Source organism: Takifugu rubripes, chromosome 1, assembly GCF_901000725.2.
Source record: "Takifugu rubripes chromosome 1, fTakRub1.2, whole genome shotgun sequence".
Lineage (NCBI taxonomy): Eukaryota > Metazoa > Chordata > Actinopteri > Tetraodontiformes > Tetraodontidae > Takifugu > Takifugu rubripes.
Window position 1 is genome coordinate 22,187,110 of NC_042285.1, and position 23,719 is coordinate 22,210,828.

At 42.9% G+C, this 23,719-nt stretch overlaps 1 protein-coding gene across 8 annotated transcripts in view; it reads left to right on the forward strand.

Moving 5' to 3' along the window:
* Nucleotides 1–23,719, forward strand: part of epha3 (eph receptor A3) — a 71,248-nt gene that overhangs the window by 40,711 nt on the left and 6,818 nt on the right. For 6 of the 8 annotated variants that reach the window (XM_029839574.1, XM_029839565.1, XM_029839571.1 and 3 more), the window contains 10 exons: nt 4,115–4,239; nt 7,883–8,045; nt 9,625–9,730; nt 10,104–10,168; nt 11,069–11,194; nt 13,534–13,719; nt 17,272–17,333; nt 18,718–18,927; nt 19,909–20,058; nt 20,140–20,333. In XM_029839574.1, coding sequence (XP_029695434.1) covers nt 4,115–4,239; nt 7,883–8,045; nt 9,625–9,730; nt 10,104–10,168; nt 11,069–11,194; nt 13,534–13,719; nt 17,272–17,333; nt 18,718–18,927; nt 19,909–20,058; nt 20,140–20,333 — 1,387 coding nt within the window. The remainder of the gene's footprint in view (nt 1–4,114; nt 4,240–7,882; nt 8,046–9,624; nt 9,731–10,103; nt 10,169–11,068; nt 11,195–13,533; nt 13,720–17,271; nt 17,334–18,717; nt 18,928–19,908; nt 20,059–20,139; nt 20,334–23,719) is intronic. The other 2 variants (XM_029839552.1, XM_029839561.1) reach the window with 1 other exon arrangement.

Below are 23,719 nucleotides of genomic sequence, written 5' to 3' on the forward strand. Positions count from 1 at the left end.
GAATTTTCATGCATTTGGTTTGGATGTTCCAAGACAAACCTGCTTTCCAGCCAGTTTATGTCATAAAGAATCCGAATACACATCCCTAAAGTCCAATGCTCCAAACACATGCACTCCAACCATCAGCCTGGACATTTACAAGACAATCTCAGGCTGCTATTCTATCGTTTAACGATAGGATCAAATGTCTCCGTCCTTTATCGGAAAAAATAAACCCCTTAAATGATATAGAAGGTGAAAAGGGTACTCCTAAAATTCCTGGTTCTTAAGAAGAATTACAAGATGATGGAAAACAGTGTTTCGAGGTATGTCAGCGCAGTAAAAACCTCCGAAATTCACATTACATCAGTTATCGTTTTTCACTTTGGTGTGCACAAAGGTTGCCGTTATGCTCGTCGTGTCTTCATGCTTAGATCACGTCTTTGTTCTTGCATTTTTCTGCCTCATCTGGATACTATTTCCTTTCCAAATCACACCCACACCCCTATTTATGTTCTTCCACTCACTTCTCTGTTTAATTTTTTTTTATTCTGCTACAAGATCCCCCCCCCCCCCAGGATGCACTTTTTCGGGAGGTTGATGCAATATTAAACCTTTAGTTTTAGTCCAAATGCAGATATGATTTTGACACTTTGATTTAAGGCAGTTTTGGTTTTTTTTCTTGTGGGAAAATATTTATTTGGAGATTTTAAAGGTGAGAAATGAAAAAAAAAACAAGATTTATTAGGTATTTAATTGACAAACATGTCACAGTTTGGATGAAAAGTGCACCGAGCCTGGACCCAGCTGGAATAGGAACCATGAAATAAGAAATATTATCATTCAGTCAGCCTTCATTGGATGTAACCGTGACTCAGTGTCACAGCCGCTCCTGGCTTGTTGTCTGGGTCTCACCTTGCCAGGTGTCTGTCCGAGTGAAAGATTATTGGATGTCGTCATTTGTGTTGACAGATGGCTGGAGGTTGCGTGCGGGGCATCGCCATGATTAATAGCCCCGCTTAAACTGGGAGAATTAGCGAATTAGTGAAACATCCAAGTTTCAAGGTGAGGCAGAATCCTCAGACAGTTGTTGGATTCATCAGTTCAGAGAATCACGACATCACAAAAGCTCAGGCAGTATTGGACTCCTAATACTGAGAGATTTAACCCTCAGAAGAGGCCGCAGCTTCAGGTTTTGACTGTGCACACTACACACGGCGGACGCAGTGTCAGAATAAATATCTCCAATCTGACATACTTTTTTCAAAGAGCAGCCCAACAGTGTGATGATGGGACAGATGCTGAATTTTGTCAGCGCACACACACACAGACCCGCCGCATTTGTGTCTAGTTGTCAGCGATGTGACAAAGACAGCACGGAGTCGGGGATGAATCTCAAATATGGATGCACACGCACGTGTCTTGGCTGCAGATACTGTACGCCGGGCCCCAGATAATGTGATTTTATGTAGATAAAAGGCAACGCTGATGAAAACTTACATATTCTAAGTGAAGACAATGCAAATAAAAAGAGGAAAAGGCTTGGCAGGGAGGTGGAATTGTCTGTCAGTAAGCATTATAAACTGGGGGTGGTTAGTCAAGAGGATTCTCTCTACGATTGGAATATATATTAGATTTGAAGAGGACTTATCAAAACCAAGATGGCAGTTTGTGCTCTGAATATTAAGATCATTTTTAGTGTTGGAGTGTTCGTCAGAGGAGCGGCGTCGGGGTCTTCCTCTACTGTAGGTTGAACACACAAACACACACCTTCCTCGTTCTCCCACTGCAGCTGCACCCTCTCCATCAGCCCCCACAGTTTACGAGGATTAGGTAGGTCAGTGGACTCGCTCATCTCGCCCATACACTCTACCTCACATAAACACACACAGATGCCAAAGCTGTTAAAAGTGGGATTACGCCTTTCCCTGGGAAGGAGCAATGTGTCCTGGCAGCACAGTGAAGGTACTGTAGCCCTCCTCCGTTGGCCCTTTTGTCATAACTCCACTAAGTGGCTGTGCTCACTGTTTAGAGGAGGCTAATAATAACAGCAGAGACCGTCGCTGATCTTTGTTTGACAGACGGAAAGGCAGGAATCCTTGGTCTCGTCCTGGTTATTCATAGGATACGGCAGAAACAGTGACCACCCTGAGACAGCTGGTGGCATCGGTCTCATTGCACCACACGCGTGTTTACACCGAGTGTGTGAACACACAAGAGTGTGAAGTTGAGCGAGAACATTCTGACAAAGCGTGACTGGATGTAGGCAGAGAGGCATCTTCCAAACAATAGATGTAAACAGTGCCGAGGATAGTTGCTGGAATGCACTGGGGAACGAGTTCTCTTCTCTTCTCTTTACAAATCTACATTATTTCACTGGTAATTGAGTCAAAACTGTACCGTATAAAAGATGGAAGACACGATGCAAACCTTCAGTTGGGATCTCTGTTCTCTAGTCATGCTGACATTTTCCAGAAATTCATCGCTAATACGAAACAAGCATTATTTTAAAAATCCAGGAAACTAAAATGCACGGACGAAGGAATGCAGTGGCCAATAAGGTGGTTTCGGCAGATAAAATGGAGAAAAAAGGGAAACTCTAATAGATCTTAACTCGGTTTAATTGCTTTGGCTTGTGACCAGAAGTTGTTCCACAAACATTTCAGACATTTCCCCTTTAAACTTCGCCCACGGTTCAGTCCAAGTTAATGAAACAATCTAAAATGTAAACTCAACTAAATAAATAGAGCAACCCCTTTTTATCTTTTCCCATTAATCATCTGATCCGCCCCTCAGACCCGCTCTGTAAATTTCCAGTAGCACATGTGGACAGTAACGGAATAAAAGGATGTGCTCCAGCAGCTGCGCTACGTCCCTCAAAGCGCAGGTGAAGGACAATGAGGACCAGATCTTTGAGGGTGATCTATGGACGGGGCCTTCCGTCAGTAATACCACAGCAAGTGGCAGCAAATGAAGTGTTTGTCAATAGAAATGCAGAGGAAGAGGAGGGGTGGGAAACAAGAAATGTAGCAGGAGATGAGCTCAAAGCTGCCTCCAGGCACCCCGATGCGGTAAATCATTACCACCGTAAACCGCAGAGCTAATAAAAAGCACAGCCTCACCCCCCTATCAAAACCAGAGGGAGATGAGGGGCTGAGCAGCAGAGGTATAGAAACAGATTCTTCCCATCTGGATTCATTACAGAAAGGCACGAAAAAAAAGGGGAAAAAAAACCCTTTCCCGTCAGTATGTGCACGGAAAGAACACGGAAAAACACACGCGCCGCAGACGCATAATCAAGGAAGGCTCGAACATTTCAAAGACAAACATGTTTTTTCCTGTGGTCTAATAAAATTAAAAGTCAATGCCTTCAGATGCTGGGCTGGCCCTGGAGCTGCCTGGCAATTAGAGAGCAGTAAAGAAGGGAAATAAGAAGTGGAGCGGGGGGCGGGGGGGAGGCCTGGGGTTCGATAGAGGCAGGGATGTGCTGAATTTCCAGATTGAGGCCATGTGATCTCCTAAAGGTAATGTAGTGCATGGATGAAGGATCATTGAGGGGGAAATCACAGCTCTAAAAGGTTTGTGGACAGTGGTGGGAGACGGACACGGTTTCTATGGTTTCTGGGCATGAGAAAGTGGAGGTGAGAGATGAACAGTCGAGCATTTGGGCAGGGATCGCTGTGTAAAAGTTGTTTCAGTTAACAAGCAGCACTCTTTATGACCCCTCTAAATCAGGGGTTTTATTCATAACTTGCTCTGATAACGAGACTAAAAGAAGCCTCTATTTAATAAATAAATGTTTGCTGCCTTAATTCATGCATATTTCATTGAACATGGGATTTAAAGCATTAAAGATGAATCTTCAGAGCATACGCATCAACGGTACGGAGATGATCGATTACATTTATGGCCCGCTACTTCTGCATAGGCTGATGTTTGATTTAGAGTTTGCCGTCTTGTTCTGCCCTTCAACCCTGAACGTCAGCCTTGAACGCAGCCCCATTGAGCAGCAAACAGAGTTAGCCAAACAGGAACCATCGACAATCGCCGGGAGCGTAAAGCCTCAGCTGACTGAACCTTCCCTGAACCTCTCCATAAAGCCCCTCACCCGCTTTTTCAATCTGTCTCCCACCAGCTCCCTCGCCGGTGACCGTCATCAAGAAGGAGAAGACGTCCCGAAACAGCGTTTCCTTGTCCTGGCAACAGCCGGAGAGACCCAATGGCATTATCCTCGACTATGAAATCAAATACTATGAAAAGGTTGGTGCAGGATTTGTCTCTGCTGATGCTTTACTGTTCTTTGCTCCTGTCATGAATGTCAGCACCACTAGGGGATGCTGACAAAACAAAATAAAAGTTGATTTAGAGCCGGCTTGCAAGCGAAACGTACGGAGTCTTTTTTTGTGATGAAGACCGCCCCCTTTTACATCGCAGTCAGTCTCAAACGCTTCCCTTCCCTCCCCTTCACTCCCTAATGGAGACAAGTTTTACGGCAGACAGTAAATGTGTCTGTGGGGTCGCTCATTCCTCTGTGAGGGAAATTAGCGCAGAACGAATCGCAGCGGCTTTCAGCACCAACACTGTGCCACGGCTGACATTTTATGGCGAAATTAGCCCGTCACGCACATTTAATCACCCTGGCAGGTTCGGTGCATGTGTATGTGTGTGGACGACCCAGATCGCCGTGTGCTTGAATGCCAATAGTGGCCCCTAATCTCTTGATTAGTAGGCCGACAGAAGCTGTTTCCCTTCCCAACCCTGTTCCCTGCTCAGCCATCCTTACCTAAGATCTTCAAGCAGGCCCGAAGGCAAATTTAATGGCTGATTCTGGGTCAGACATGAGTGTAGCATTCAGTTAAAGGTGTTGTTTTGCACAAACAGACTCATCATGACTCCACATTGATTAGACAAAAAATGCGATAAGAATCTGTGTGCCGCTGCACTGATCCCTGCTAACGCGTCTCCGAGATAGTTGTGGAAACATGCTAACATGCATTCAGATTCTCTGCAGCTTCGCCTACTCCTGAATCTCAAACTCAATATGAAAAGCCTTTCTGTGGCTCTCATAACAACCCAGGACGGAGGCCTCCTGTGTGGCAGGCTGTGGGACGCTTCAGGGTTCCTGAATACCAATTCAGGGTCATAGGAGGACAAAAACTAGACCTACACCACATTTTAGAGAGAGTAAAAGACTTTCAGACAGATATACATGGACATAATTACTTAAACACATAAACAGGATGGTGAAATGAAACATTACAGAGCATCCAAACTTTGTGCTTTCATATGTTTATGGCTTTCTCCCGTGTTCACCAAAGTTTGAAGTAAACATACACAGTGTGCAGTCTTTTTGGTAACCTGGTAAAGATTTACTAACAATTACCATTGTTAAAGTAATTTTTTCAGCTTACTAAGTAATTTAAGTCAGAGAATGTTGTTGTGCTGTTAAAAAAAACAACCAAAAACACTCAAAGTAGTGCAAGGGATTTCTGTAGCAATTCCTGCCAGCGGATGAAAACACACACCTCCATGTGTACCCAATACATCATCCCAGGCTAGCATGCTAACAGGTGAGTTATGTTAAGCCAGCGGAGGCTCTATGATAACTCTAAGTGAGGCATTAACAGGTCAGCATCATAAATATCTTTAAGCGCTGCAGACAGACGTCTTTTCCAGAGTTGTAAAAATGACTCACTGGTTCATTGCACAATTTGTTTAACCAAAGTTGCATCAAATCAAAATGTCTCAGGAAACATATGGAATGATACTATTTATTATTAGATTATTTTAGCGGGCATAAATTTTTAGGAAAGGGAATGGGTGGAACAGCTAAACTCACAGTCTTAGAATGTTACTCTCTACTTCATAACAGCACACTTGTAATAGAAGTCAATAAAATACAGACGTGTCTTTGGCTCAAGAAAATGGTCTGAATTGTATTTTAAACACAGCACCGAGTAGTTAATATCACCATGCCTTTTGTCGCTACATAAAATCTGCTTGAGTCATGTTTGCAGCTTTAAAGCTTTACAAGCACTAAATCATTTCATCGTAGATTTGAAAACTCAAAAGAACGTAAGAATCTGTGTATCAGAGTTCATGTGTCCGATGTCGATATGCTGGAAACCAGTTCCAACCCTTCAGCGCCTAATGAAACGTAATTTAGTTCCTCTCAACAGGCTCTGCACCACATGTCCATTTCCCAACCACGGAACTCTTTTATTTCTGTGAATTCCAAGTCACAAACTTTCCCAGCCCAACTGAGGTGTTTTTGTCTTTTGTTAACTACAGGATCTTTCTGTTGCTACAACTGTTTAAGGGCACCGGACCCTCGATAAGGCCGCTCCAAGTGCCTTTAGTAAAAAAATAAAATTAAATGTGGGAATGCGCTCTGCTGATTGTTTCCCCGTGTTTTATCACGGCGATCTAAAAAACGTCAAATCCGCCCTAATTTGGGCTGTTTATTTAGTCTTAGATGGAAGGAACGCGAGCTGAAATGATACATTGACCATTTGCGTCTGATTGTGTCTGTCTGTCTTGAACAGGCTGTAATTTGCTGCAGCTTTGTTTGGATTGTCAACGCAGAATGCTGCAAGGAGGTCATATAAAATTCTAGCAGTGTTTTAGTTGACAGCTCACAATCACATAGTTTGTCTGGCTGCAACATGCATGACGGACCCAAGCAAAGTTAATCTGATTTCCCTCAGTATCTCTCTCTCTCTCTCTCTCTCTCTCTCTCTATGTCTCTCTCTCTCTCTCTCTCTCAGAATCGTAACAAGCTGCGAGTAGATTTATAGCTGTGATGAAGACTTGTCCCACTGCAGGTCTGGTGTATCAGTTAGCCACTCACACATTAAAAAGCTTTGTGTGCCATAAAACTCTGATCCACTCCCTTGATGGGTGTGAAGTTTCTCTCACATGCTTTCCACGCATGTGTGAAGCTCGCGGGTGTTTGTTCCTGAAATGAGCGTTCCAGCGAACGCTGGACCGAGCCTTGAAGGATTTATGGCCCTGGGTTTTTTTATATTGCACAATAGGTCAACTTTACGATTAAATTGGCTTTGTTGTAACGCGGCTGGGACAGTATAACTGTAGTGGACGGTCTGGGACGGGGATTAGTGGGATAATCCCGACAGAAACACTGAGGAGACCTTTGTGTGGTGTCTCTCCGTCTACCCTTTTCCTCATAAAACTGCTTCCTGTAAAGTGAAAAAAATCAGATTTTCTACAAAATCCTGCAATATGATGTGACAACTGAAGACACAGAGTTAACGTATTCTGTATTTTGGGACGCGTCATAAAGGAGCTGCAGAACATAATGCAGCTGACTCTCTGGAATTTTTTTGTTCCCACAGGCTTCATTTATTTTATATACATCCATCAATTATAGGAATTTTTACAATTTCCCTAAAATAAGTGACAATTATGATGGAATGCAAGTGAAACAATAAAGGATAATTAAAAGAGACTGCCTCCATTTGCACACCGCACGCGGCAAACATCAAGGCGCTACTTCCCAACCTCGTCTACCTCCTTGCCTGATTTTGACTTTAACCACTTTTTCCTCCACATCTGGAAACAATGAGCCTGACGCAGCCGTGCTGTGTAAATCCCACTGTTGTTTTATCAGTGGAGATCAGTAGGAGAGAAGTCATAAAATATAAAAAGCATAATTCATCAGATTGGGTAGAAAGTGCCAGACTTTTTGGTTTTATTTATAAATGGTACTATATTTATAAATGTACTCACAGTTGATGTGTGCCATGTTGTATTGTACGTTTCATATGTGAATGTTGTAATAATAGCCTTCTAATAGCTCCAACCCGCACTAAATTACGGTACAGTGTTACATGCATAAACTACGTCTCCATCATTTTCTTTCTGCATCGGTCTTGTCTTCCAGGAGGAGCAGGAGACCAGCTACACCATTCTCCGTGCCCGTGGTTGTAACGTGACTCTGAATGGCTTGAAGCCCAACACTGCATACCTCCTGCAGATCAGAGCTCGAACTGCTGCTGGATACGGAGCCAGCAGCCCCAGTATCCAGTTTGAGACCAGCCCCGACTGTAAGAGCAGCACACACTTCATGTTTTACAGTATTTGATTTACGCCCAAAACTAAAGCCAGATTCAGTTTCTGGCTATTCTGATTAATGCAGGTTGAAAACCACTAATCCCTGAGACACTATGGGCCACCATTGTGCCGATACAGAAAGATCCTATTTCCAATCCCACATTGGGAAGATGCCGAACACTTGCATTTCCTTTGGAGCGTCTGTGTAAAGGGTCTTGTTTGGCTGTAACCTCCTCAGCCCACTGACCACCCGCACTGTAGACTAACGTCTTCAGAGTGACATATATAACATTTACAAGTGCCCTATGTATTTCCATGCATGCTGTATCCATCTCTCCTCCCTCCTCTTCAGGCCGTATCTCCCAATCTCCTACAATATCATCAGCAGAGCTCCCCCATATGGTTCTGCTCAGGGTTTCTTCCTGTTAAAAGTTGTTTTTTTAGGGTCTAAGTTTTTTGTAAAGCATAGAGACGACCTTGATTGTAACGTAAGATACTGCGTATCACCACACCATATTCAGTCTGTTCTGGATCAGGGGTGCTCAGCATGCGAGCTACTTATGAAATGACCAGGTCAAAATGACCAACCTATTATATTTATTCAGAAATATATTGAGGATTCTTACAAGTTATGTTGATGTTGCATAACCACATATGTTGCACAACACAACACAATTAACTATGTACATTTGATAAAGGACTGCTGGGACTCCTTCCCCTTTCTCGGCTCGCTTTTCGGCAGGAATTCTGTGTCATATTTTCCATGAACAGTCTGAAAATGCAGCTCCAAATTTCCCTTTGCTATTGCGATAATTGGCAGTTGAGGCTAACGCACTTTGAAAACATCATCGAAGTTTTATTCTTCTTACATGGTCCAGCTCCCCCACTAATTTCTATAGACTTTAAGTTCAAGAGAAAAAAAACGAAAGGAAAAAATTAACAAAATTCAGATGTCTTCTGACTGGCTGCCCTTTATATCGATGAATTGATGGATGCATTTAAGCCCCAATATCAATGAATGTGCCCATTTTTTCACATTCACTTGATTCTGTCTCTGTCAATCGAAGATGGTTCCTTGTTTCCTGCTTTTGGTCCTTGCCTAATTCCGGACACTCGCTCTCTGTTGATTTTTCCATCCTTTCCTCTCTCACTCTTCCATTTGTTGTGTTTTGTCAAGCACAAAATCATAGCCTGTAAATCCCACGGCATCATATATGTTGTCGAACTGCCCTCCACTTGTCTCAGGCCATGTCCCACTGTGTTTTCTAGCCATGTTCATGTTTGCTTAAGCTGCCCGCAACAACTCCCTGGCGTTACAAGGTTATGATTTCCGCAGCAGCAGCAACTGCTAGCTCCATTAACAGCTATTTTAATTTTAAGCAACCATAAAGCTGACGCTTTTACGGATGACAGACTTAGTTTACAGTGTGCACTCATCACCTCAATAATGATCCAAACAACTCTCTATATGGTTAATTTCCTGTCATATGTCACAATACGAGTCTCACGTTTGTTTTTTGAAAACCATATCTACCATATCTATAACAATATCTGCTGTTCTCGGCCTTTCAGCAGCCTTCTCCATCTCCAGCGAGAACAGCCAGGTTGTTCTGATCGCCATATCCTCTGCCGTGGCCATCATCCTCCTCACGGTGCTCCTCTACGTCCTGATTGGCAGGTCTGTGCACAACCCAATAATCTCAAACTTTCACCCTTGTTTTATTAATTGCAGAAACATTTGTCATGATGCACAATCCTAAGCCATTTTGAATCCCTGCTGAATATTCCCCTAACATCCATATATAGGTTCACAAAAAAACTCGAACATCTGTACGGGGCGAGGTGTGCACGTGTAAAGCAGAAAGCTAAGATGTGTATTTATGTATGTGGTTTAAGTTGGCAGTCGTTCCTGTTCAGAGAAACTATAAATCCACCGCTCATTACAGGACTTACTTATCCTCACTTGGCTTATAAGAGCTGGTATTACACACACACACGAACTATTAAGAGATATGGCACCGCTCATAACCTCTCTCTGTTTTGATTGGTAGGTTTTGTTGCCACGGCAAATCCAAACATCCTGATGAGAAACGACTGCACTTTGGCAACGGCCACTGTAAGTAGAGGATCTAACGAAGCTCCATTTGAGCTCTATTCTCTGCGCTTTACTCCTCACCGAGTATCAGGAGGGAGGCAAACAGCAGTGAAAATGATCAGAACAGAGGTTTCCTCTTTGTATTGATTCCTTTGGTGATATAAGAAGCGTCGATGGACCAAACCCTGCCGGGAGGGAGGTTTCCTGCTCCAATTGCAAACAAATCCTTAAGGCTTCATTCAACAAGGTCACCAGATCAGACCATTTTCAGATCACTGTAGTGCTGCACCTCCTTTAAAACAGGGAAAATGTGTTATAAAATTTGAAAATATTCCAGAAAAATAAAGATTTCTTCTAAAATAAGTAATTTATAGTCTGATACATTATAATCACATGATGACTATGAATTATGGCTACATCATTTTTTCTAATCTTCCTATTACTTCATCGCAGCTTGAGGCTCATCCTCTAGTGTTCATGGATAATAGATTATTTGTTAGCCGTACTCCTTATCCCCACCTCTTGACCCCACTAACTGAAAAGTGGTTGTCCTCTGCCCCTTAAAATATATATCTGTGTCATAAGAGTCTCTTTCTCTGCTGGGACTTATGAAGAATACATTTATTTACTAGGATAGGTTCCATTTTTTAACTCTGTCTTCAAAGAATATTTGCACGACTGCAGGTGAAGACAGATATTTAAAGTCAAAGGGGATACTCCCCAATTTATGGCCAGACTCACCCGTAAAACATCCATTATCCATGTACACATTTGGTGCTAGCGTGGCGTCACGTGTCTCTTAGGAGTGTCCTGTTTTATGTTGCATTAGGAAACTGTTGTCAAGTTGGTGAAAGCGACATCTGGAATCAAACATAACTGCCTAATTTGCCATTATCTAATAAAACTGCCTCTCGGCTGCAGTGCGTCTGCCAGGAATCAGGACCTACGTTGACCCGCACACATACGAGGACCCGAGCCAGGCCGTGCACGAGTTTGCCAAGGAGTTGGATGCTTCGTGCATCGCCATTGATAAAGTGGTGGGAGCAGGTGAGAATGAGCACAGAGACACTTAGTTGTTGCTTGCCACTTTCTTTCATGCTTCATTTAAATGTCTAAACCAAACTACATACAGAAAGGATGCAAACAGAGCTGCAGCCTTCTCATATCAGCAGGTTTAATATTAACAGACTGCACAGTTGCGGATCAGAAGCACCCAATATCCCAGATTCCAACCTTTTCCTTCCAGTCCCACCTCTACCAGGGGAAGAGCTGAAGGTGAAATAAGAAGCTTCCCTTTAGCAGCTCAGTATCTACCGCTGTATCTTGGCTGAATTGTTCATTCTACAGTAATGAATGCAACAGTGGATAAACTCCTCTCCTCACTTCCAGTACCCTCAGATAACCCCCGAGTAGGAGCGCAGATGGGAGGGTAGCAGATTGGGAGTTTTTTGACTAATAGAATGAGGGTACGGCACACAGAACATAATGGGAGGCCGGTCTCCAGGGTCCCAGGATCACTACACAGGATAAAGCTGTCAGGACCCGACCTTAAAGGTCTTATCCAGACTGTGTCACATCACACATGGCACTTTTTCCAGCGATAGTTATGAACTATCGATTTAAATGCTAATAACCTGTATAATTGTGTTCATTAATTGACACTAGTACTTTAATGACAATCAGACATGAGAAGGGAGCTGACTGCTCATTTCTACTTGGTGGTATCTCATCGTGCTTCTGAACTATTCAGTAGAACTTTGCACTGACAGTAGGCAGAAGTCTTTACTCAGAACTGTAGAATTAGAATGTTTGATTGTTATAGTGTCACTGTGGTGAAGTTGATGCTGGGGCAAACAGGAGTGTGTGGACAAACCAGACAAACAGGAGTGTGTGGAACCTCTTTCTGTGTTCATAAAAGTCAACACAAACGGGCGGCTTATCAACATTTTAAAGGTCTTCTTTTCCTGTAACTGCATGAAATGGGAGCGTTGTCAGTGAGCTTACCTAAAATGACATAAAAGTGTTCGACACAGTCTGTTCCTAGTGTCAGGGGTGGCTAATAGGCCTGTTAGCAGTCGGAACAACACACAACACACTTCACCTTCCACCAGCCCTGCAGTCCCCATCTGTCTTCATTAAACATCTTAGCAAGACTTTGGTCTTCCTGCCAACCTGTGATTGTGTGTCATAAGACAGAACCCAGCCTCTCTCTGCTTACACGGGCCAGGCTGGAACATCAGGCTCTGACTTCAAAGCGGGGCATCTCGAGCAGGAAAGAGGTGCATGTCGCTAATCAAGCCCTAATATGCGGAGATCTTCTTTCCTGGAGTGACCACATTAAAACGCCGCCTCTGCCTGCTTCCTGTGTCCACTGTTGAGGCCCAGAAACCAGAGCAGGGAAGGGAAGAACAGGCATGAGTTTGCTGTTTAGACAGGTTGTAATTATTCCCCTTAAGTTCTTCCAGATCCAACTGGTTCAGTTTCATGGATTTGACCAATGTCCTCTGATCCAGGGCTGCCATGTGGAACAACTGCAGTGTGTGAGGAGACACGTTTTAGCCTACACATGAGCGCATGTGAACACGCTCGATATGCAAATGCACGCTGGCGTCCAGCGCATTCCCAAAGACACATTCCACCCGTCATCCACCAATCTGTCTGCCTTTGAAAGCGTATGGTTTCTACAGCGAAACACATGCACACATGGGCACAGAATGGGTTGAGGTAAACACAGGCATCCCGTCAGCGGATGGGAATGCTAATCGATCCCTCCCAGTGTGGACGTTGAGTCACGCTAATTTTTAATACATTAGAAGTTGAAAGGCCACTTGGCCGTCTTCTGCATATCTGGAATGTGGATTGGGATAGATCAATTTCAAACTACACATGGTGGTCAGGAGGCAGAATTATGCAGCGATTCCTGCTCCAAAATCAATAAATAGCCTGCATATCCTGATTGATGAGAGTTAAATAATGAAAGGGGCGGCCATTTAGTTCCTGTGCTTCATCTTTTGCATTAAGTGGCTGTTCAGCTGTAGAATATATAAATGATGGCGCTTCATATAAAGACTCAGTGTTATGGTGGGCTTTCAATTAGCATTGCATATGGTGGGTAGATTAACCTACTGTAAATGAGCTAAACATGAACCTGCAAAAAACAGCGGTATTCCAGAAAAGGCATCTAGTTTAGTAAAATAATGAGTAGGTTTTATTCACATACCTCTGCAAGTATAACCTTGCACAGCATTAGCAGCAAACCTCATCCAAGGGGATAAATTACATTAGTCTTGTGTGTATGCCAGGACAAATGTTAAACAGATTGTGACTTCATGAAACTGAAGGTGTCCTTTTTGCTTAAGGGGTTCTTTCTTTTCTGTAATCACCAGGAGAGTTTGGAGAGGTGTGCAGCGGGCGCCTGAAGCTGCCCAGCAAGAAGGAGATTTGTGTGGCCATCAAGACTCTTAAAGGTGGATACACGGACAAACAGAGGAGAGACTTCCTCGCTGAGGCGTCAATCATGGGACAGTTTGACCATCCCAACATCATCAGGCTGGAGGGGGTGGTAACGCGCAGTAAGTACACCTGTCAAAATGGAATCCAAGGTTTTACGTCCTGGCTAAAAATCAGGCTAAAACTGGTTTTCCGAGGCTTTCCTACTATCCAAAAAGGATCTATCCTGTTGCTTTGCATTCACATTCAAGCGAAGGCTGAATTTCACCAGAGAAAAACTTTTACCGATTTTGGAATCTTTGACAAATGGCTCTAAAGTGGCCGACACTTCTGTGCAAGGGTGCAGGAGTTTTATTGAGTTTCTTTGGTGTAAATCTCTACAGATCAATGCGCACTGATCAAAGCCTGTGTCCAAAGCGAGCATAAATCCATAAATCCATACCTGTGACACGCTCCCCTCTGGGCCCTTTTATAAGAATATCATTAACACTGAGAAGGCCTCTTTAAAAAGAAATGACTGCAGGAGAGGGGAACTAATGAGTCTGAACTCTGTCACTGAGAAGGGGGCCAGACCTGGATCCTTCCCTGTGGCAAGAAGCTTGTTAAGATCCTCAGAGAGTGTGGCTGGATTAAGGAATCAGACAAAAGAAAAACTTATTACACTGATACTGAAATAACATAATTGTTATACCATAATTTCCGGACTACAGAGCGCACCTGATTAAAAGCCGCATAATCTAATTTTAGAAAGAAAATCAATTTTGTACCTATACAAGCCGCACTGGATTTCAAGCCGCAGGTATCCCACGTAGTAAAAATCCAAATTTTATCACCGGTAAGGATTTTTTAACTTTTCATTTAATCCGTTTAGCAACATAAATATATTGTACCGGTAAATGTTTTTTTTTTCTAACGGTGTCTGTAGTGCAGCTACCTTGAAATATACGTTTGTATCAGCGACACACAAATTGCGTTGTTTATGCTTTTTTACTCCAACAATGAACAATCTAAAACTTCCCGATGGCCCACTTCTAAAATCTTCTATTTTCATGGCGGTGGCGATTGCTTTTGCCTTCCGTCTGATTTGTACAGCGGAAAACACCGCGGCCGCCTGCTCTCTGTGTGTTGACCCAGTCTTCCAGAACGTTTCAAGCTCGGGCCACCTGCGATGTCCACGTCTAAAAGCTTTTGTCGTCTTTTTGCTTTGGATCAGTTCTTCAGTTCTTCACCTTATCACCACTGATTCATTTATGCCAAGATTTCGTGCGGCAGCTCGATTTTTTCTTCAACCGCCAAAGTGATCGCTGTTAACTTAAAAGCCGCATCATATGCTTTTCTCCTCGTATTTTCCATGTTGATGAGGGTTAGTAAAAATGCGCTTGACTGATCATACAATTTCATTGGACCTCTGTCTGGACCTCTCATCAATTTTATTTTCAATTTTAAGCCGCACCGTAGAATAAGCCGCAGTGTTGAAAGTGTAGAAAAAAGTAGTGGCTTATAGTCTGGAAATTACGGTACGTGTTCCTGTCTTCCAATTGAAGTATTGTATGTGAATTAGGGGCGAGAATCAATTAAAAAATATGTGTCTAATCAGAGACTTTGTAATTCATAAATAAATCAAATTAATAAATCAAATTGCATTTCAATCACATAACTACTTAAAATAATTTAAATTTAAAAAAGCAGGAAAAGATAAAATAAAAAAGATCAAAATATAAAGGGCCTTTTAAATGCTCAAAATTGTCCATTTTGTGAGTGAATTTCTAAGTTTGTTCAAAGTTTATGTAGTAATTTTGGTCATGACGCCAGTCATTTGATCAAGTTTGGGCTGCCAACACCTTTTGTTGGTACTCGACCAGGACCGCTAGCACTAACCGCTCCAGCGCTGCAGCGGGGGAAGCAAACTCTGTTTAGCACAATTTGCACAAAACTGGGCTCTTATCAAGACTTCCATCAGGCACTTTATTTAAATGAAATTAGCCATCCATCAGTCCTAGCATCCTGCTTTCATCCGACCCATTTTGGTAGCCGCTGGTTAGCTGACGGGTGCAGATTCGTACACTGACACATGCTTCGCAATGTTTGGAATGCAAAACCCAATTAAATGAGTTTATTGTTTGCTAAGTAATTGTAATTAATGTGTAAGTCCCATCCCTAATGGGAATGATTATTGTTACTAATATTTCTTAATGAATTTTGAACTATATTTAATTCAAGAAAATTTTAAATATCAAATTGCTTAAATGGCTCCCATTGTGTGTGTGTGTGTGTGTGTGTGTGTTTGCCCTACATGACTTTTGAGGACCATCTTAACCAAAATAAAGGCTCTCAGACACAAACACACACATGCACAGACACACACACACATGCACAAACACACACTGCGCAGTGATTTATTAAGCTGTTCCTGTTAATTCTTAATAATCCTGAGACTTTCACAGCCCATTTACCTTGTTGCTGCAGTTGGCTGACCCAAACATACATGGGCTATTTTCCTCAGCCACACTGGCACCCCAACACACACACATGCACTGGCGTTTGTGGCGTTTTTTTTGGGGGGGGGGTCTTTTTTCTGCCAGTATTCAGGATTCAGAGAACAAGAGAAGAGGGAGAAGGACATGAGGGAGGGCCGGGTGTGTGTACCCAAGTGCATCCAGAAAGGCTGGCCCCTGGTAAATGGAGCGATCCATCACAGCCTTTTAGGGATCGGGCTGGGTGTGTGAAAGGCATTTAACTGCATCCCCGTTCTTCCCACTTTGCTGCGAGAAAGTGTTGTAATGATATTAGGGCAATCAATTTTGTTTGGAAAAGCAGATCCCTGAATTTTTAAGCACTTGGATACCTCCGACGTAGACTCCAATTAAAGTAAAATTGGAAATGCAATTTTTATATTTGTTTATTTAATAATTTGCCCACTTGTGTAATCTTGGAATCATAATTACATATTATTAGTAGTAATAACTCATCCATCTACAAAGTGAGTCGCAGATGTTTTCCATCCGTCTGTGTCTCCAGATGTGGATGAGAGAAGATGGAAGGATGGGGTGAAACAGAAGGAAGGGGGCAGACCTGATCAACAAAGGGGTTGGTGGGGAGTCAGAAGAGGATGCAGGAAGCAAAGAGTTGTGCATTAATCATAATTAAAAGGAAAAAACATGTACAAGTGGTGGTAAGTTAGGAGTGAAACAAGGAGCAAACAGCCGCCTGGGACACAAAGTCTAGTCCTGACCCACGCTGCTCATTTAATAACGGCTGATTTACAGCGTTCCTAAAGTGAATTCCTCCTCCTTCGCCTGTAATAAACCTTGTGTTGGCCGTACAGTCTGATCAGGTGCAGATGATAGCAGGCATTTTGGGATTTACAGCCTGATTTTCCACAGAAATAAAGATGTCACAGTCGAACAGCTGACCCACCGGGACCCTTAAACTACGGCTAGGATCTTTTCATTGTGGTGTGTGTGTTTTTAGACATGCAACCTTATCAGGGCCTGAGTGTGTGTGTTCTTTCATGTTCTCCCCGTGGACTCCGCGTGACCGGTTTCGGAAAATAAATCTTAAACGACTGCGCGATTGGACGGGATGTTTCTTATGTAGTAAACAGAAGTCATTCCGGGTTTTATGGTCATACAGATGATGTGGGGTGAGATCGATAACCTGCTCTTATGTCATAGGTAAACCTGTCATGATTGTCACGGAGTACATGGAGAACGGATCCTTGGACACTTTCTTGAGGGTAAGTACACAATTGCACAATGGATTTTAATGCACCACCAGCAAGGAAACAAACGCCAGAGCATTCAGGGATGTATACAACAGCTCGCAGCTTACTTCATTTAGACCTCTGGAGATCAACTAAACCCTCAGACCGTTGGAAGTGTAACTGATTGTTGAGATCCGGTCGCCTCTGCTACTGTAGGTGGCACTTTGTACTCTTACTGTTGCACCATTTCTGGTTGTTCCATGACATCTCAGGCAACAACTGTCAATAGCAAGTTAACAAGTTAGCAACCGCAAAGTAAACGAACACAACCGCAAATTTGCACAGAGGACATTTTCTGTTCGCTCTGATTTTAGTGGCCAAATTCAGCCAACTTCTTCTGTTAAAGCTCCTCCGTTGACCTTTTCACGTTCACACAAGACCGCTCCATGGGATATCTCCAACGGGTCATTCTTACTTTCCATTTAAGAGCCAGTGTTTGCAGTTAATCTGTTGTAAATGTACAATAAATTATGAGGGGAACAATTTTCATATTATTGTTATACTGGTATCTGAGGAGGCTACAAATCCTACTGAGTATCACAGTTGGCACATTGAGGGGTTTCAGGTCAACTGACCACAATGGGCTTATCAAATAACAACGTTTTTATGAGCCGTATCCCCCGCGCTCTTCCGATCAGGAGGGATTTTGGCTATTGTGAGTCTCACTCTCTTCAATGTGTGGTTGACCCGCCTCCCTGAAGCTAGCCAGAGCCCACGAGCTGAGCCACAACACTGGCACGGAAGCATGTGCACCATGGCCGGTTTTAGCTCTGTTGCTCATACATCTGCACAATGTCCAGACACGTGTAGGAGGAGTAGCTGTTGTTTCCTAACATTTTCCCACACGTCTGCACTTCATCATTGATTATGTGTTTTATAAATACACACACACTCATGCAAATGTGTGCCTCATGCATCGCGGCTCATGTCTGTGCTCAGAGGCAGCAGCGCTCTGGGGTGATTAAGTCAGGTATTGTTGGCCACAAATTTCCTCAGATTTCAAAGGGAAGCCCAGACATCTCTCCATTGTAATCTTGCACATGAGACAGGCCAATGGAATGTGTGTGGATGCAGGAGAGGGTAATGCTAGCAGGCTGAAACCTTCCCGCAACAGACCGTTCAGGCCTTTGCATGCATGTAATAAAACTGGCTCCTGCACTTCCGTTACTCTGGGTGGGATCCGCCGTCACTGAGCTGAGGCATGGAATGTGATGTGCTTTTTAAAGGTTACGGAAAATGTTGAGGATTCTGAAGATCTTATTTTATGCAAATGGCTACAAAGGTCAGACTCCCCGTGTTCTCCATTTTTAAACATCTGACAGGTATATCTGGTGCTTCCTCTCTTCCAACCTTCCAGAAACACGACGCTCAGTTTACGGGCATCCAGTTGGTGGGCATGCTGCGCGGCATCGCCTCGGGCATGAAGTACCTGTCAGACATGGGCTACGTGCACCGAGACCTGGCGGCTCGGAACATCCTGGTCAACAGCAACCTGGTGTGTAAAGTCTCGGACTTCGGCCTGTCCCGAGTCCTGGAGGACGACCCGGAGGCTGCTTACACCACCAGGGTGAGCTGACAGGAAGAGGCTTGTGTATTTGGTTCATAATTAGATTTAAATTATATGTTGGATGCTTATCAAAGACTTTTTTCTATCTCTGTAGTGCTAAAATCGAAAATCCATCTAAATCTGAGAGATTTTGGGGTTGTTTGCGTCACAGGATCCTGCGGTCCAACCCATGCGTGCAGGCCCTTTAAACACAGGATAATTATGCAGGCTGAGAATTGCTTCTCAAATAAACAGCCAGTGTGGCATTTGCCTTTCTCGCAGAAATATATAATCTAAAATAATTAGACAGAATAATAAACGCTGTCATGTAACAGTAACTAAAAGTGCACACATACTGGTGCTCACTGGACCATTCCTTTTTTCCAACCTTCTCTCACTTCTCCTTTTTTGGTTAAAGCTGGAGCTCTGTCACGTGGCCTCGCAGGTTGAACTTTGACCTCTGACAGCAGAAACTTGCTCCATCAGTGTAATAACAACTGCTATGAACTCCCCAGTGTTTCCATATGGTGCAGCGAAAGAAAAGTGTCTGTTTTTAGATGCCAGTGCGTTCCGAACGTGTTGACTGTGCCACATCGATTACGAGCTGAGTGACTTGGCAGATGTCGCTGTTAGCTTTGGCCGCCGTCCGTCCACTTACCTCAACTTCTTTTTCATTTTTCCCAGTCAGCTAAGATGACAAATAGCAGAAGATATTGGATTATGGTTTGTTAATCAGACTTAAAATATTTACTTTTAAAATATACTTTAATTGTAAAGTTAAGGAAAATTAATTTTAGATAAATACATAAATACAATTAATAAAAATAAATTAATTAATTAATTAAATTTGCAATATTAATATCAGGAAAATTAAATGAGCTGCTTTATAAAGGTAATCAGTCGTAAATATACTCCCTAAAACCAGAGGTAAAATTAGTTTTCAATTGATTCTAAAATAAGGCTTATTCATATTGAATTATACGGATTCTCTCTGTCTCCAAGGGGGGTAAGATCCCTATCAGATGGACGGCTCCAGAAGCAATCGCTTATAGGAAGTTTACATCAGCCAGTGATGCGTGGAGTTACGGTATCGTCCTTTGGGAAGTGATGTCGTACGGAGAGCGACCATACTGGGAGATGTCCAATCAGGATGTGAGTAGCAGCATGTTTTAAATTCTGCTTCTATTTACCAACAGGTTTCCCACCGAGCGTTTATTCCTCTCTTCCATGCAGGTAATAAAAGCTGTTGATGAGGGCTACCGCCTCCCCCCGCCCATGGACTGCCCTGCCACTCTCTACCAGCTGATGCTGGACTGTTGGCAGAAGGAGAGAAACAACAGGCCAAAATTTGAACAGATTGTCAGCATCCTGGATAAACTCATCCGTAACCCTGGAAGCCTGAAAATCACAGCCAACACTACATCCAGGTACCAAAACCAACCCTTGAATGAATGAATGAATGAATGAATGAATGGATGGATGGATGAATGAATGAATGAATGAATGAAATAAAAGACTATTTTAATGAAAGCGTAATCCCAGAAGGTTTACATTGTTTATTTTCTTTGTGCCTGGCTCTGGTAGATAGTCCACACACAATACTATTGAAGCTATGGGGGGAAACTGTAGTTTTTGTTAAAGATTTCTGTCTTTTTTCTTTATTGGTATAATCTTGTTTATTTTTATAGACAGGCAGGGTGTAACTATTGCTTTCCTGATCCTTGTGTTTAGATATTCCAATGTGAAAGTTAGCCTGACTGCTCAAATCCAGCTTGTACTTTTGTTAATATCATTGAACACTTTCTTCTCCATTTGTATTTTCACCTTCAGTCCCGTGTCATATCCTCCTGACTACCAGGGGAAAAAAATCCTCACATTATTTTTTATCTTTTAAATGCCCCTCTTTGTAAGGTAATTAGAATACTGAACACATTTGAGTTTTACTCTTAAGATATCTTGTGTCCACTGCAGTGGACAGCAGAACGCCATACATGTGAAATGGAACCTTGATGACATCTAGTTAGTCCCAGGAAAAAATATGAAAAAGTCCGAATGAGGAAGTGACAGCTCCCAAAGCCCCACCCATTTAAATGTGGTATCACTGAAAAGCCCTAGATGTCCTCTGTACAGAGCAAAAGGAGGTGATGCAGTAGTGTGCTGTGAGTGGGAGATATTCATCTTTACAAATGTCCTCCACGAAGGACAAGTTTGAACTACTGGTAGTCAGGAGGCTACTCATCCCTCCCATAATACTGTTTTACTAATACATTATTACCTCAATATCCCCTATTCTATGATTCCATCCTTTGTTGGGACTCTCCTCACCCAGGGGACCCTGGGTAACTGGGCCGTCCGTGCACAGTTGTCACGCCTAAGCAGGGAGGGGGCGCCAGCACAGGGCCTGCAGGAGACAGGCCCTGGTATTATGTAGACGTCAAAGCTCATAACTTTGACTAATGATTTCTTAAGAAAGTGAAAATAGGTCCCTTGGAGTTTGCATGTAATTTCCCTGATTGGCTTTTAACACTGGGTGAGCAGGGTTGGCTGACAGAGGCGGCTCCGCTGATTTATGAGAAGTGTGCGCACGTTAGCGTGTGCACGGTGGTGGCAGTTGCACAGCATGAGCAGCTGCGCTCAGCTCCACACACCTCATTTGTCTCGGGCCTGTCCGGGCCAGCTAATGGAGCACAACCCCCCGCTTCTCTAAATTTTAAAACAGGAAGGGGCTTCCAGGGGCGGGACCTGGCAGAATTTACAGTGTGGATGAAGGTCCAAGGTCAGTGGGACAGGGTGGGTTGTCAGAGAGTAATTTAGGGTCAACAGAGCAGTCTGGATTAGAGGTCACCGTCTCTGGCAGGCCGGCCATGATACATAACAACATCGGTGACATTGTGGCACATTAAAAGCATTCATCAGCCTGACTTTGCACTAATGTATTCAAAGGAAATAATCCAAATGGTTAAAAAAAATAATTAGAACTCTGACTAGTAAGATGGGTAAAGAGGAGTTACGCACGCTCGACTGGAATCAAATCAAAATGTCACACATGAATCCGTTTTGTTAATAACCTCCCTCGCATCACCTGAGTAGTATTGATTAAGTATGCAATATCTATCATTTCCTGAATACCAAGAGGATCCGTAATTTATTTTCATTCTAATGCCTAATATTTGCCTTATAGCTTTTCCAATGACACTGACCTAATGAGATTTCCCTCTTAATCTGTGCGGCCCACGTCGGTAGGAAGTGCCCACTCTGGTAAAGCTCCTTCCCCCCCTCCCTGCTCTCGTTAAAGCTCTGTAACGATGGGCTACATGGAGGTTTCAAGGGCAAAATAATTAAAGATGTAGAAAATGGGGAAAGACCCAATAATGACTTCTAGTCTCTCTCTCTCTCTTTTTCAAGGAAGATTCATCCATATATTCTGTTGTGTCTACAAGGGCTCCTGACCCCCCCCCCCCCCCACTGCTATCTTTCTGCTCTTTCTCTCCATTTCTCTCTTCACAGCATCCCCTGTTCTTTGTTTTGCTTTCTCTCACCTCTCCAGTTTGGCATGAGATTGTTTTTTTATCCCCAGAACGTAACAAAGGTGGAGAAAATTGAAATGTTAGGGAGGAGAAACGAGGTCATTGGCAGTTTGCCTCTCACAGGACAAAGAGAAAAAGAAAGTGGGGTAAAAAGAAGATGCTGGCAGAGCAGGAGATGAAGGGAGTGGGCATAGGAGAAGTGGGGAGAGATGATCAATAAGTCCTACATAAAGCTGAATTCCTTCACTCTGACAGCATAAAAGGAAACGCTGGAATATGGTTCTCTTTTTTCATAGCCGAAAATCAAAGTCCAAAGTGTTTCATTTATGCCTTAACACCACAAGCTTGCATTTTTTATCTCCTTTCTGGGTAAACTGGGAACTTTCCCCCCTTTTTGTAGAAATCACTGCCCCTTTCGGCTCCCAGTTCTTTTCTTTTCCGACAAACCGGCTTCTCCAGGGGCTCCTGGGGGCCTTTACAGGATTTTTGACAGGCCTCTGATCTGGCAGGAAAAGATTCAATCATTGTAACAACACCCTCTCCACAGCCTAAAATACATCACCCCGTTTTTACCCTCTGTGTTTATGATGTCGTCTCACTTAAGTCTTTGTTTGGCTGAGGCTGTTTTTTTAGGTTCATGGTTTCCTTTTTAAAAAAATACTGTATCTACACAAAGGGCTAAGGATAAGGATAAAAGACTTTATTGATCCCACATCGTTACAGCGGTAGCCCGTGGTGTACAATACAGAAAAGTACTAAAATAAAAAAATAAAATAAAAAGACTCTTATATTATGTACATTGCTATGTACATTGTACAGTATATACAGAAATAAAAAAAATATGTACAGGTTAAAAAAATGTATGTACAAAAGGCAACAATTTGAGAAATATGTTGGGTTTTGATATAATAAAAGGTTAATTTGGTATGAGCAAATTTAAGATGAAAGATGAGGAACAAATGTGTAGTTTTTTTCCACAAGATTCCATTTTCCAGCCATTTATTATGGGCTCATATATGAACGTGTATCAGCTTAAATATTTTGAAATCAAGTTTCGAGTGCAAACCTGGGAGGTTTTTATTATTATAAACTAATAGAAAAAGTGCCTGATTTATAAACATGAGAACCATTTTTTACGATGATATGCTGCGGTCAGTTTTCCCACCTGCTTCCTGTTGGAATTACACTTTCCAATCGCTCCCTGAGGGTAACCTAACCTCTGGGAATCTTTGCCAAACTCTAACACACATATACACACAGTGGCTTTAAACCTTCCTGCACATCTC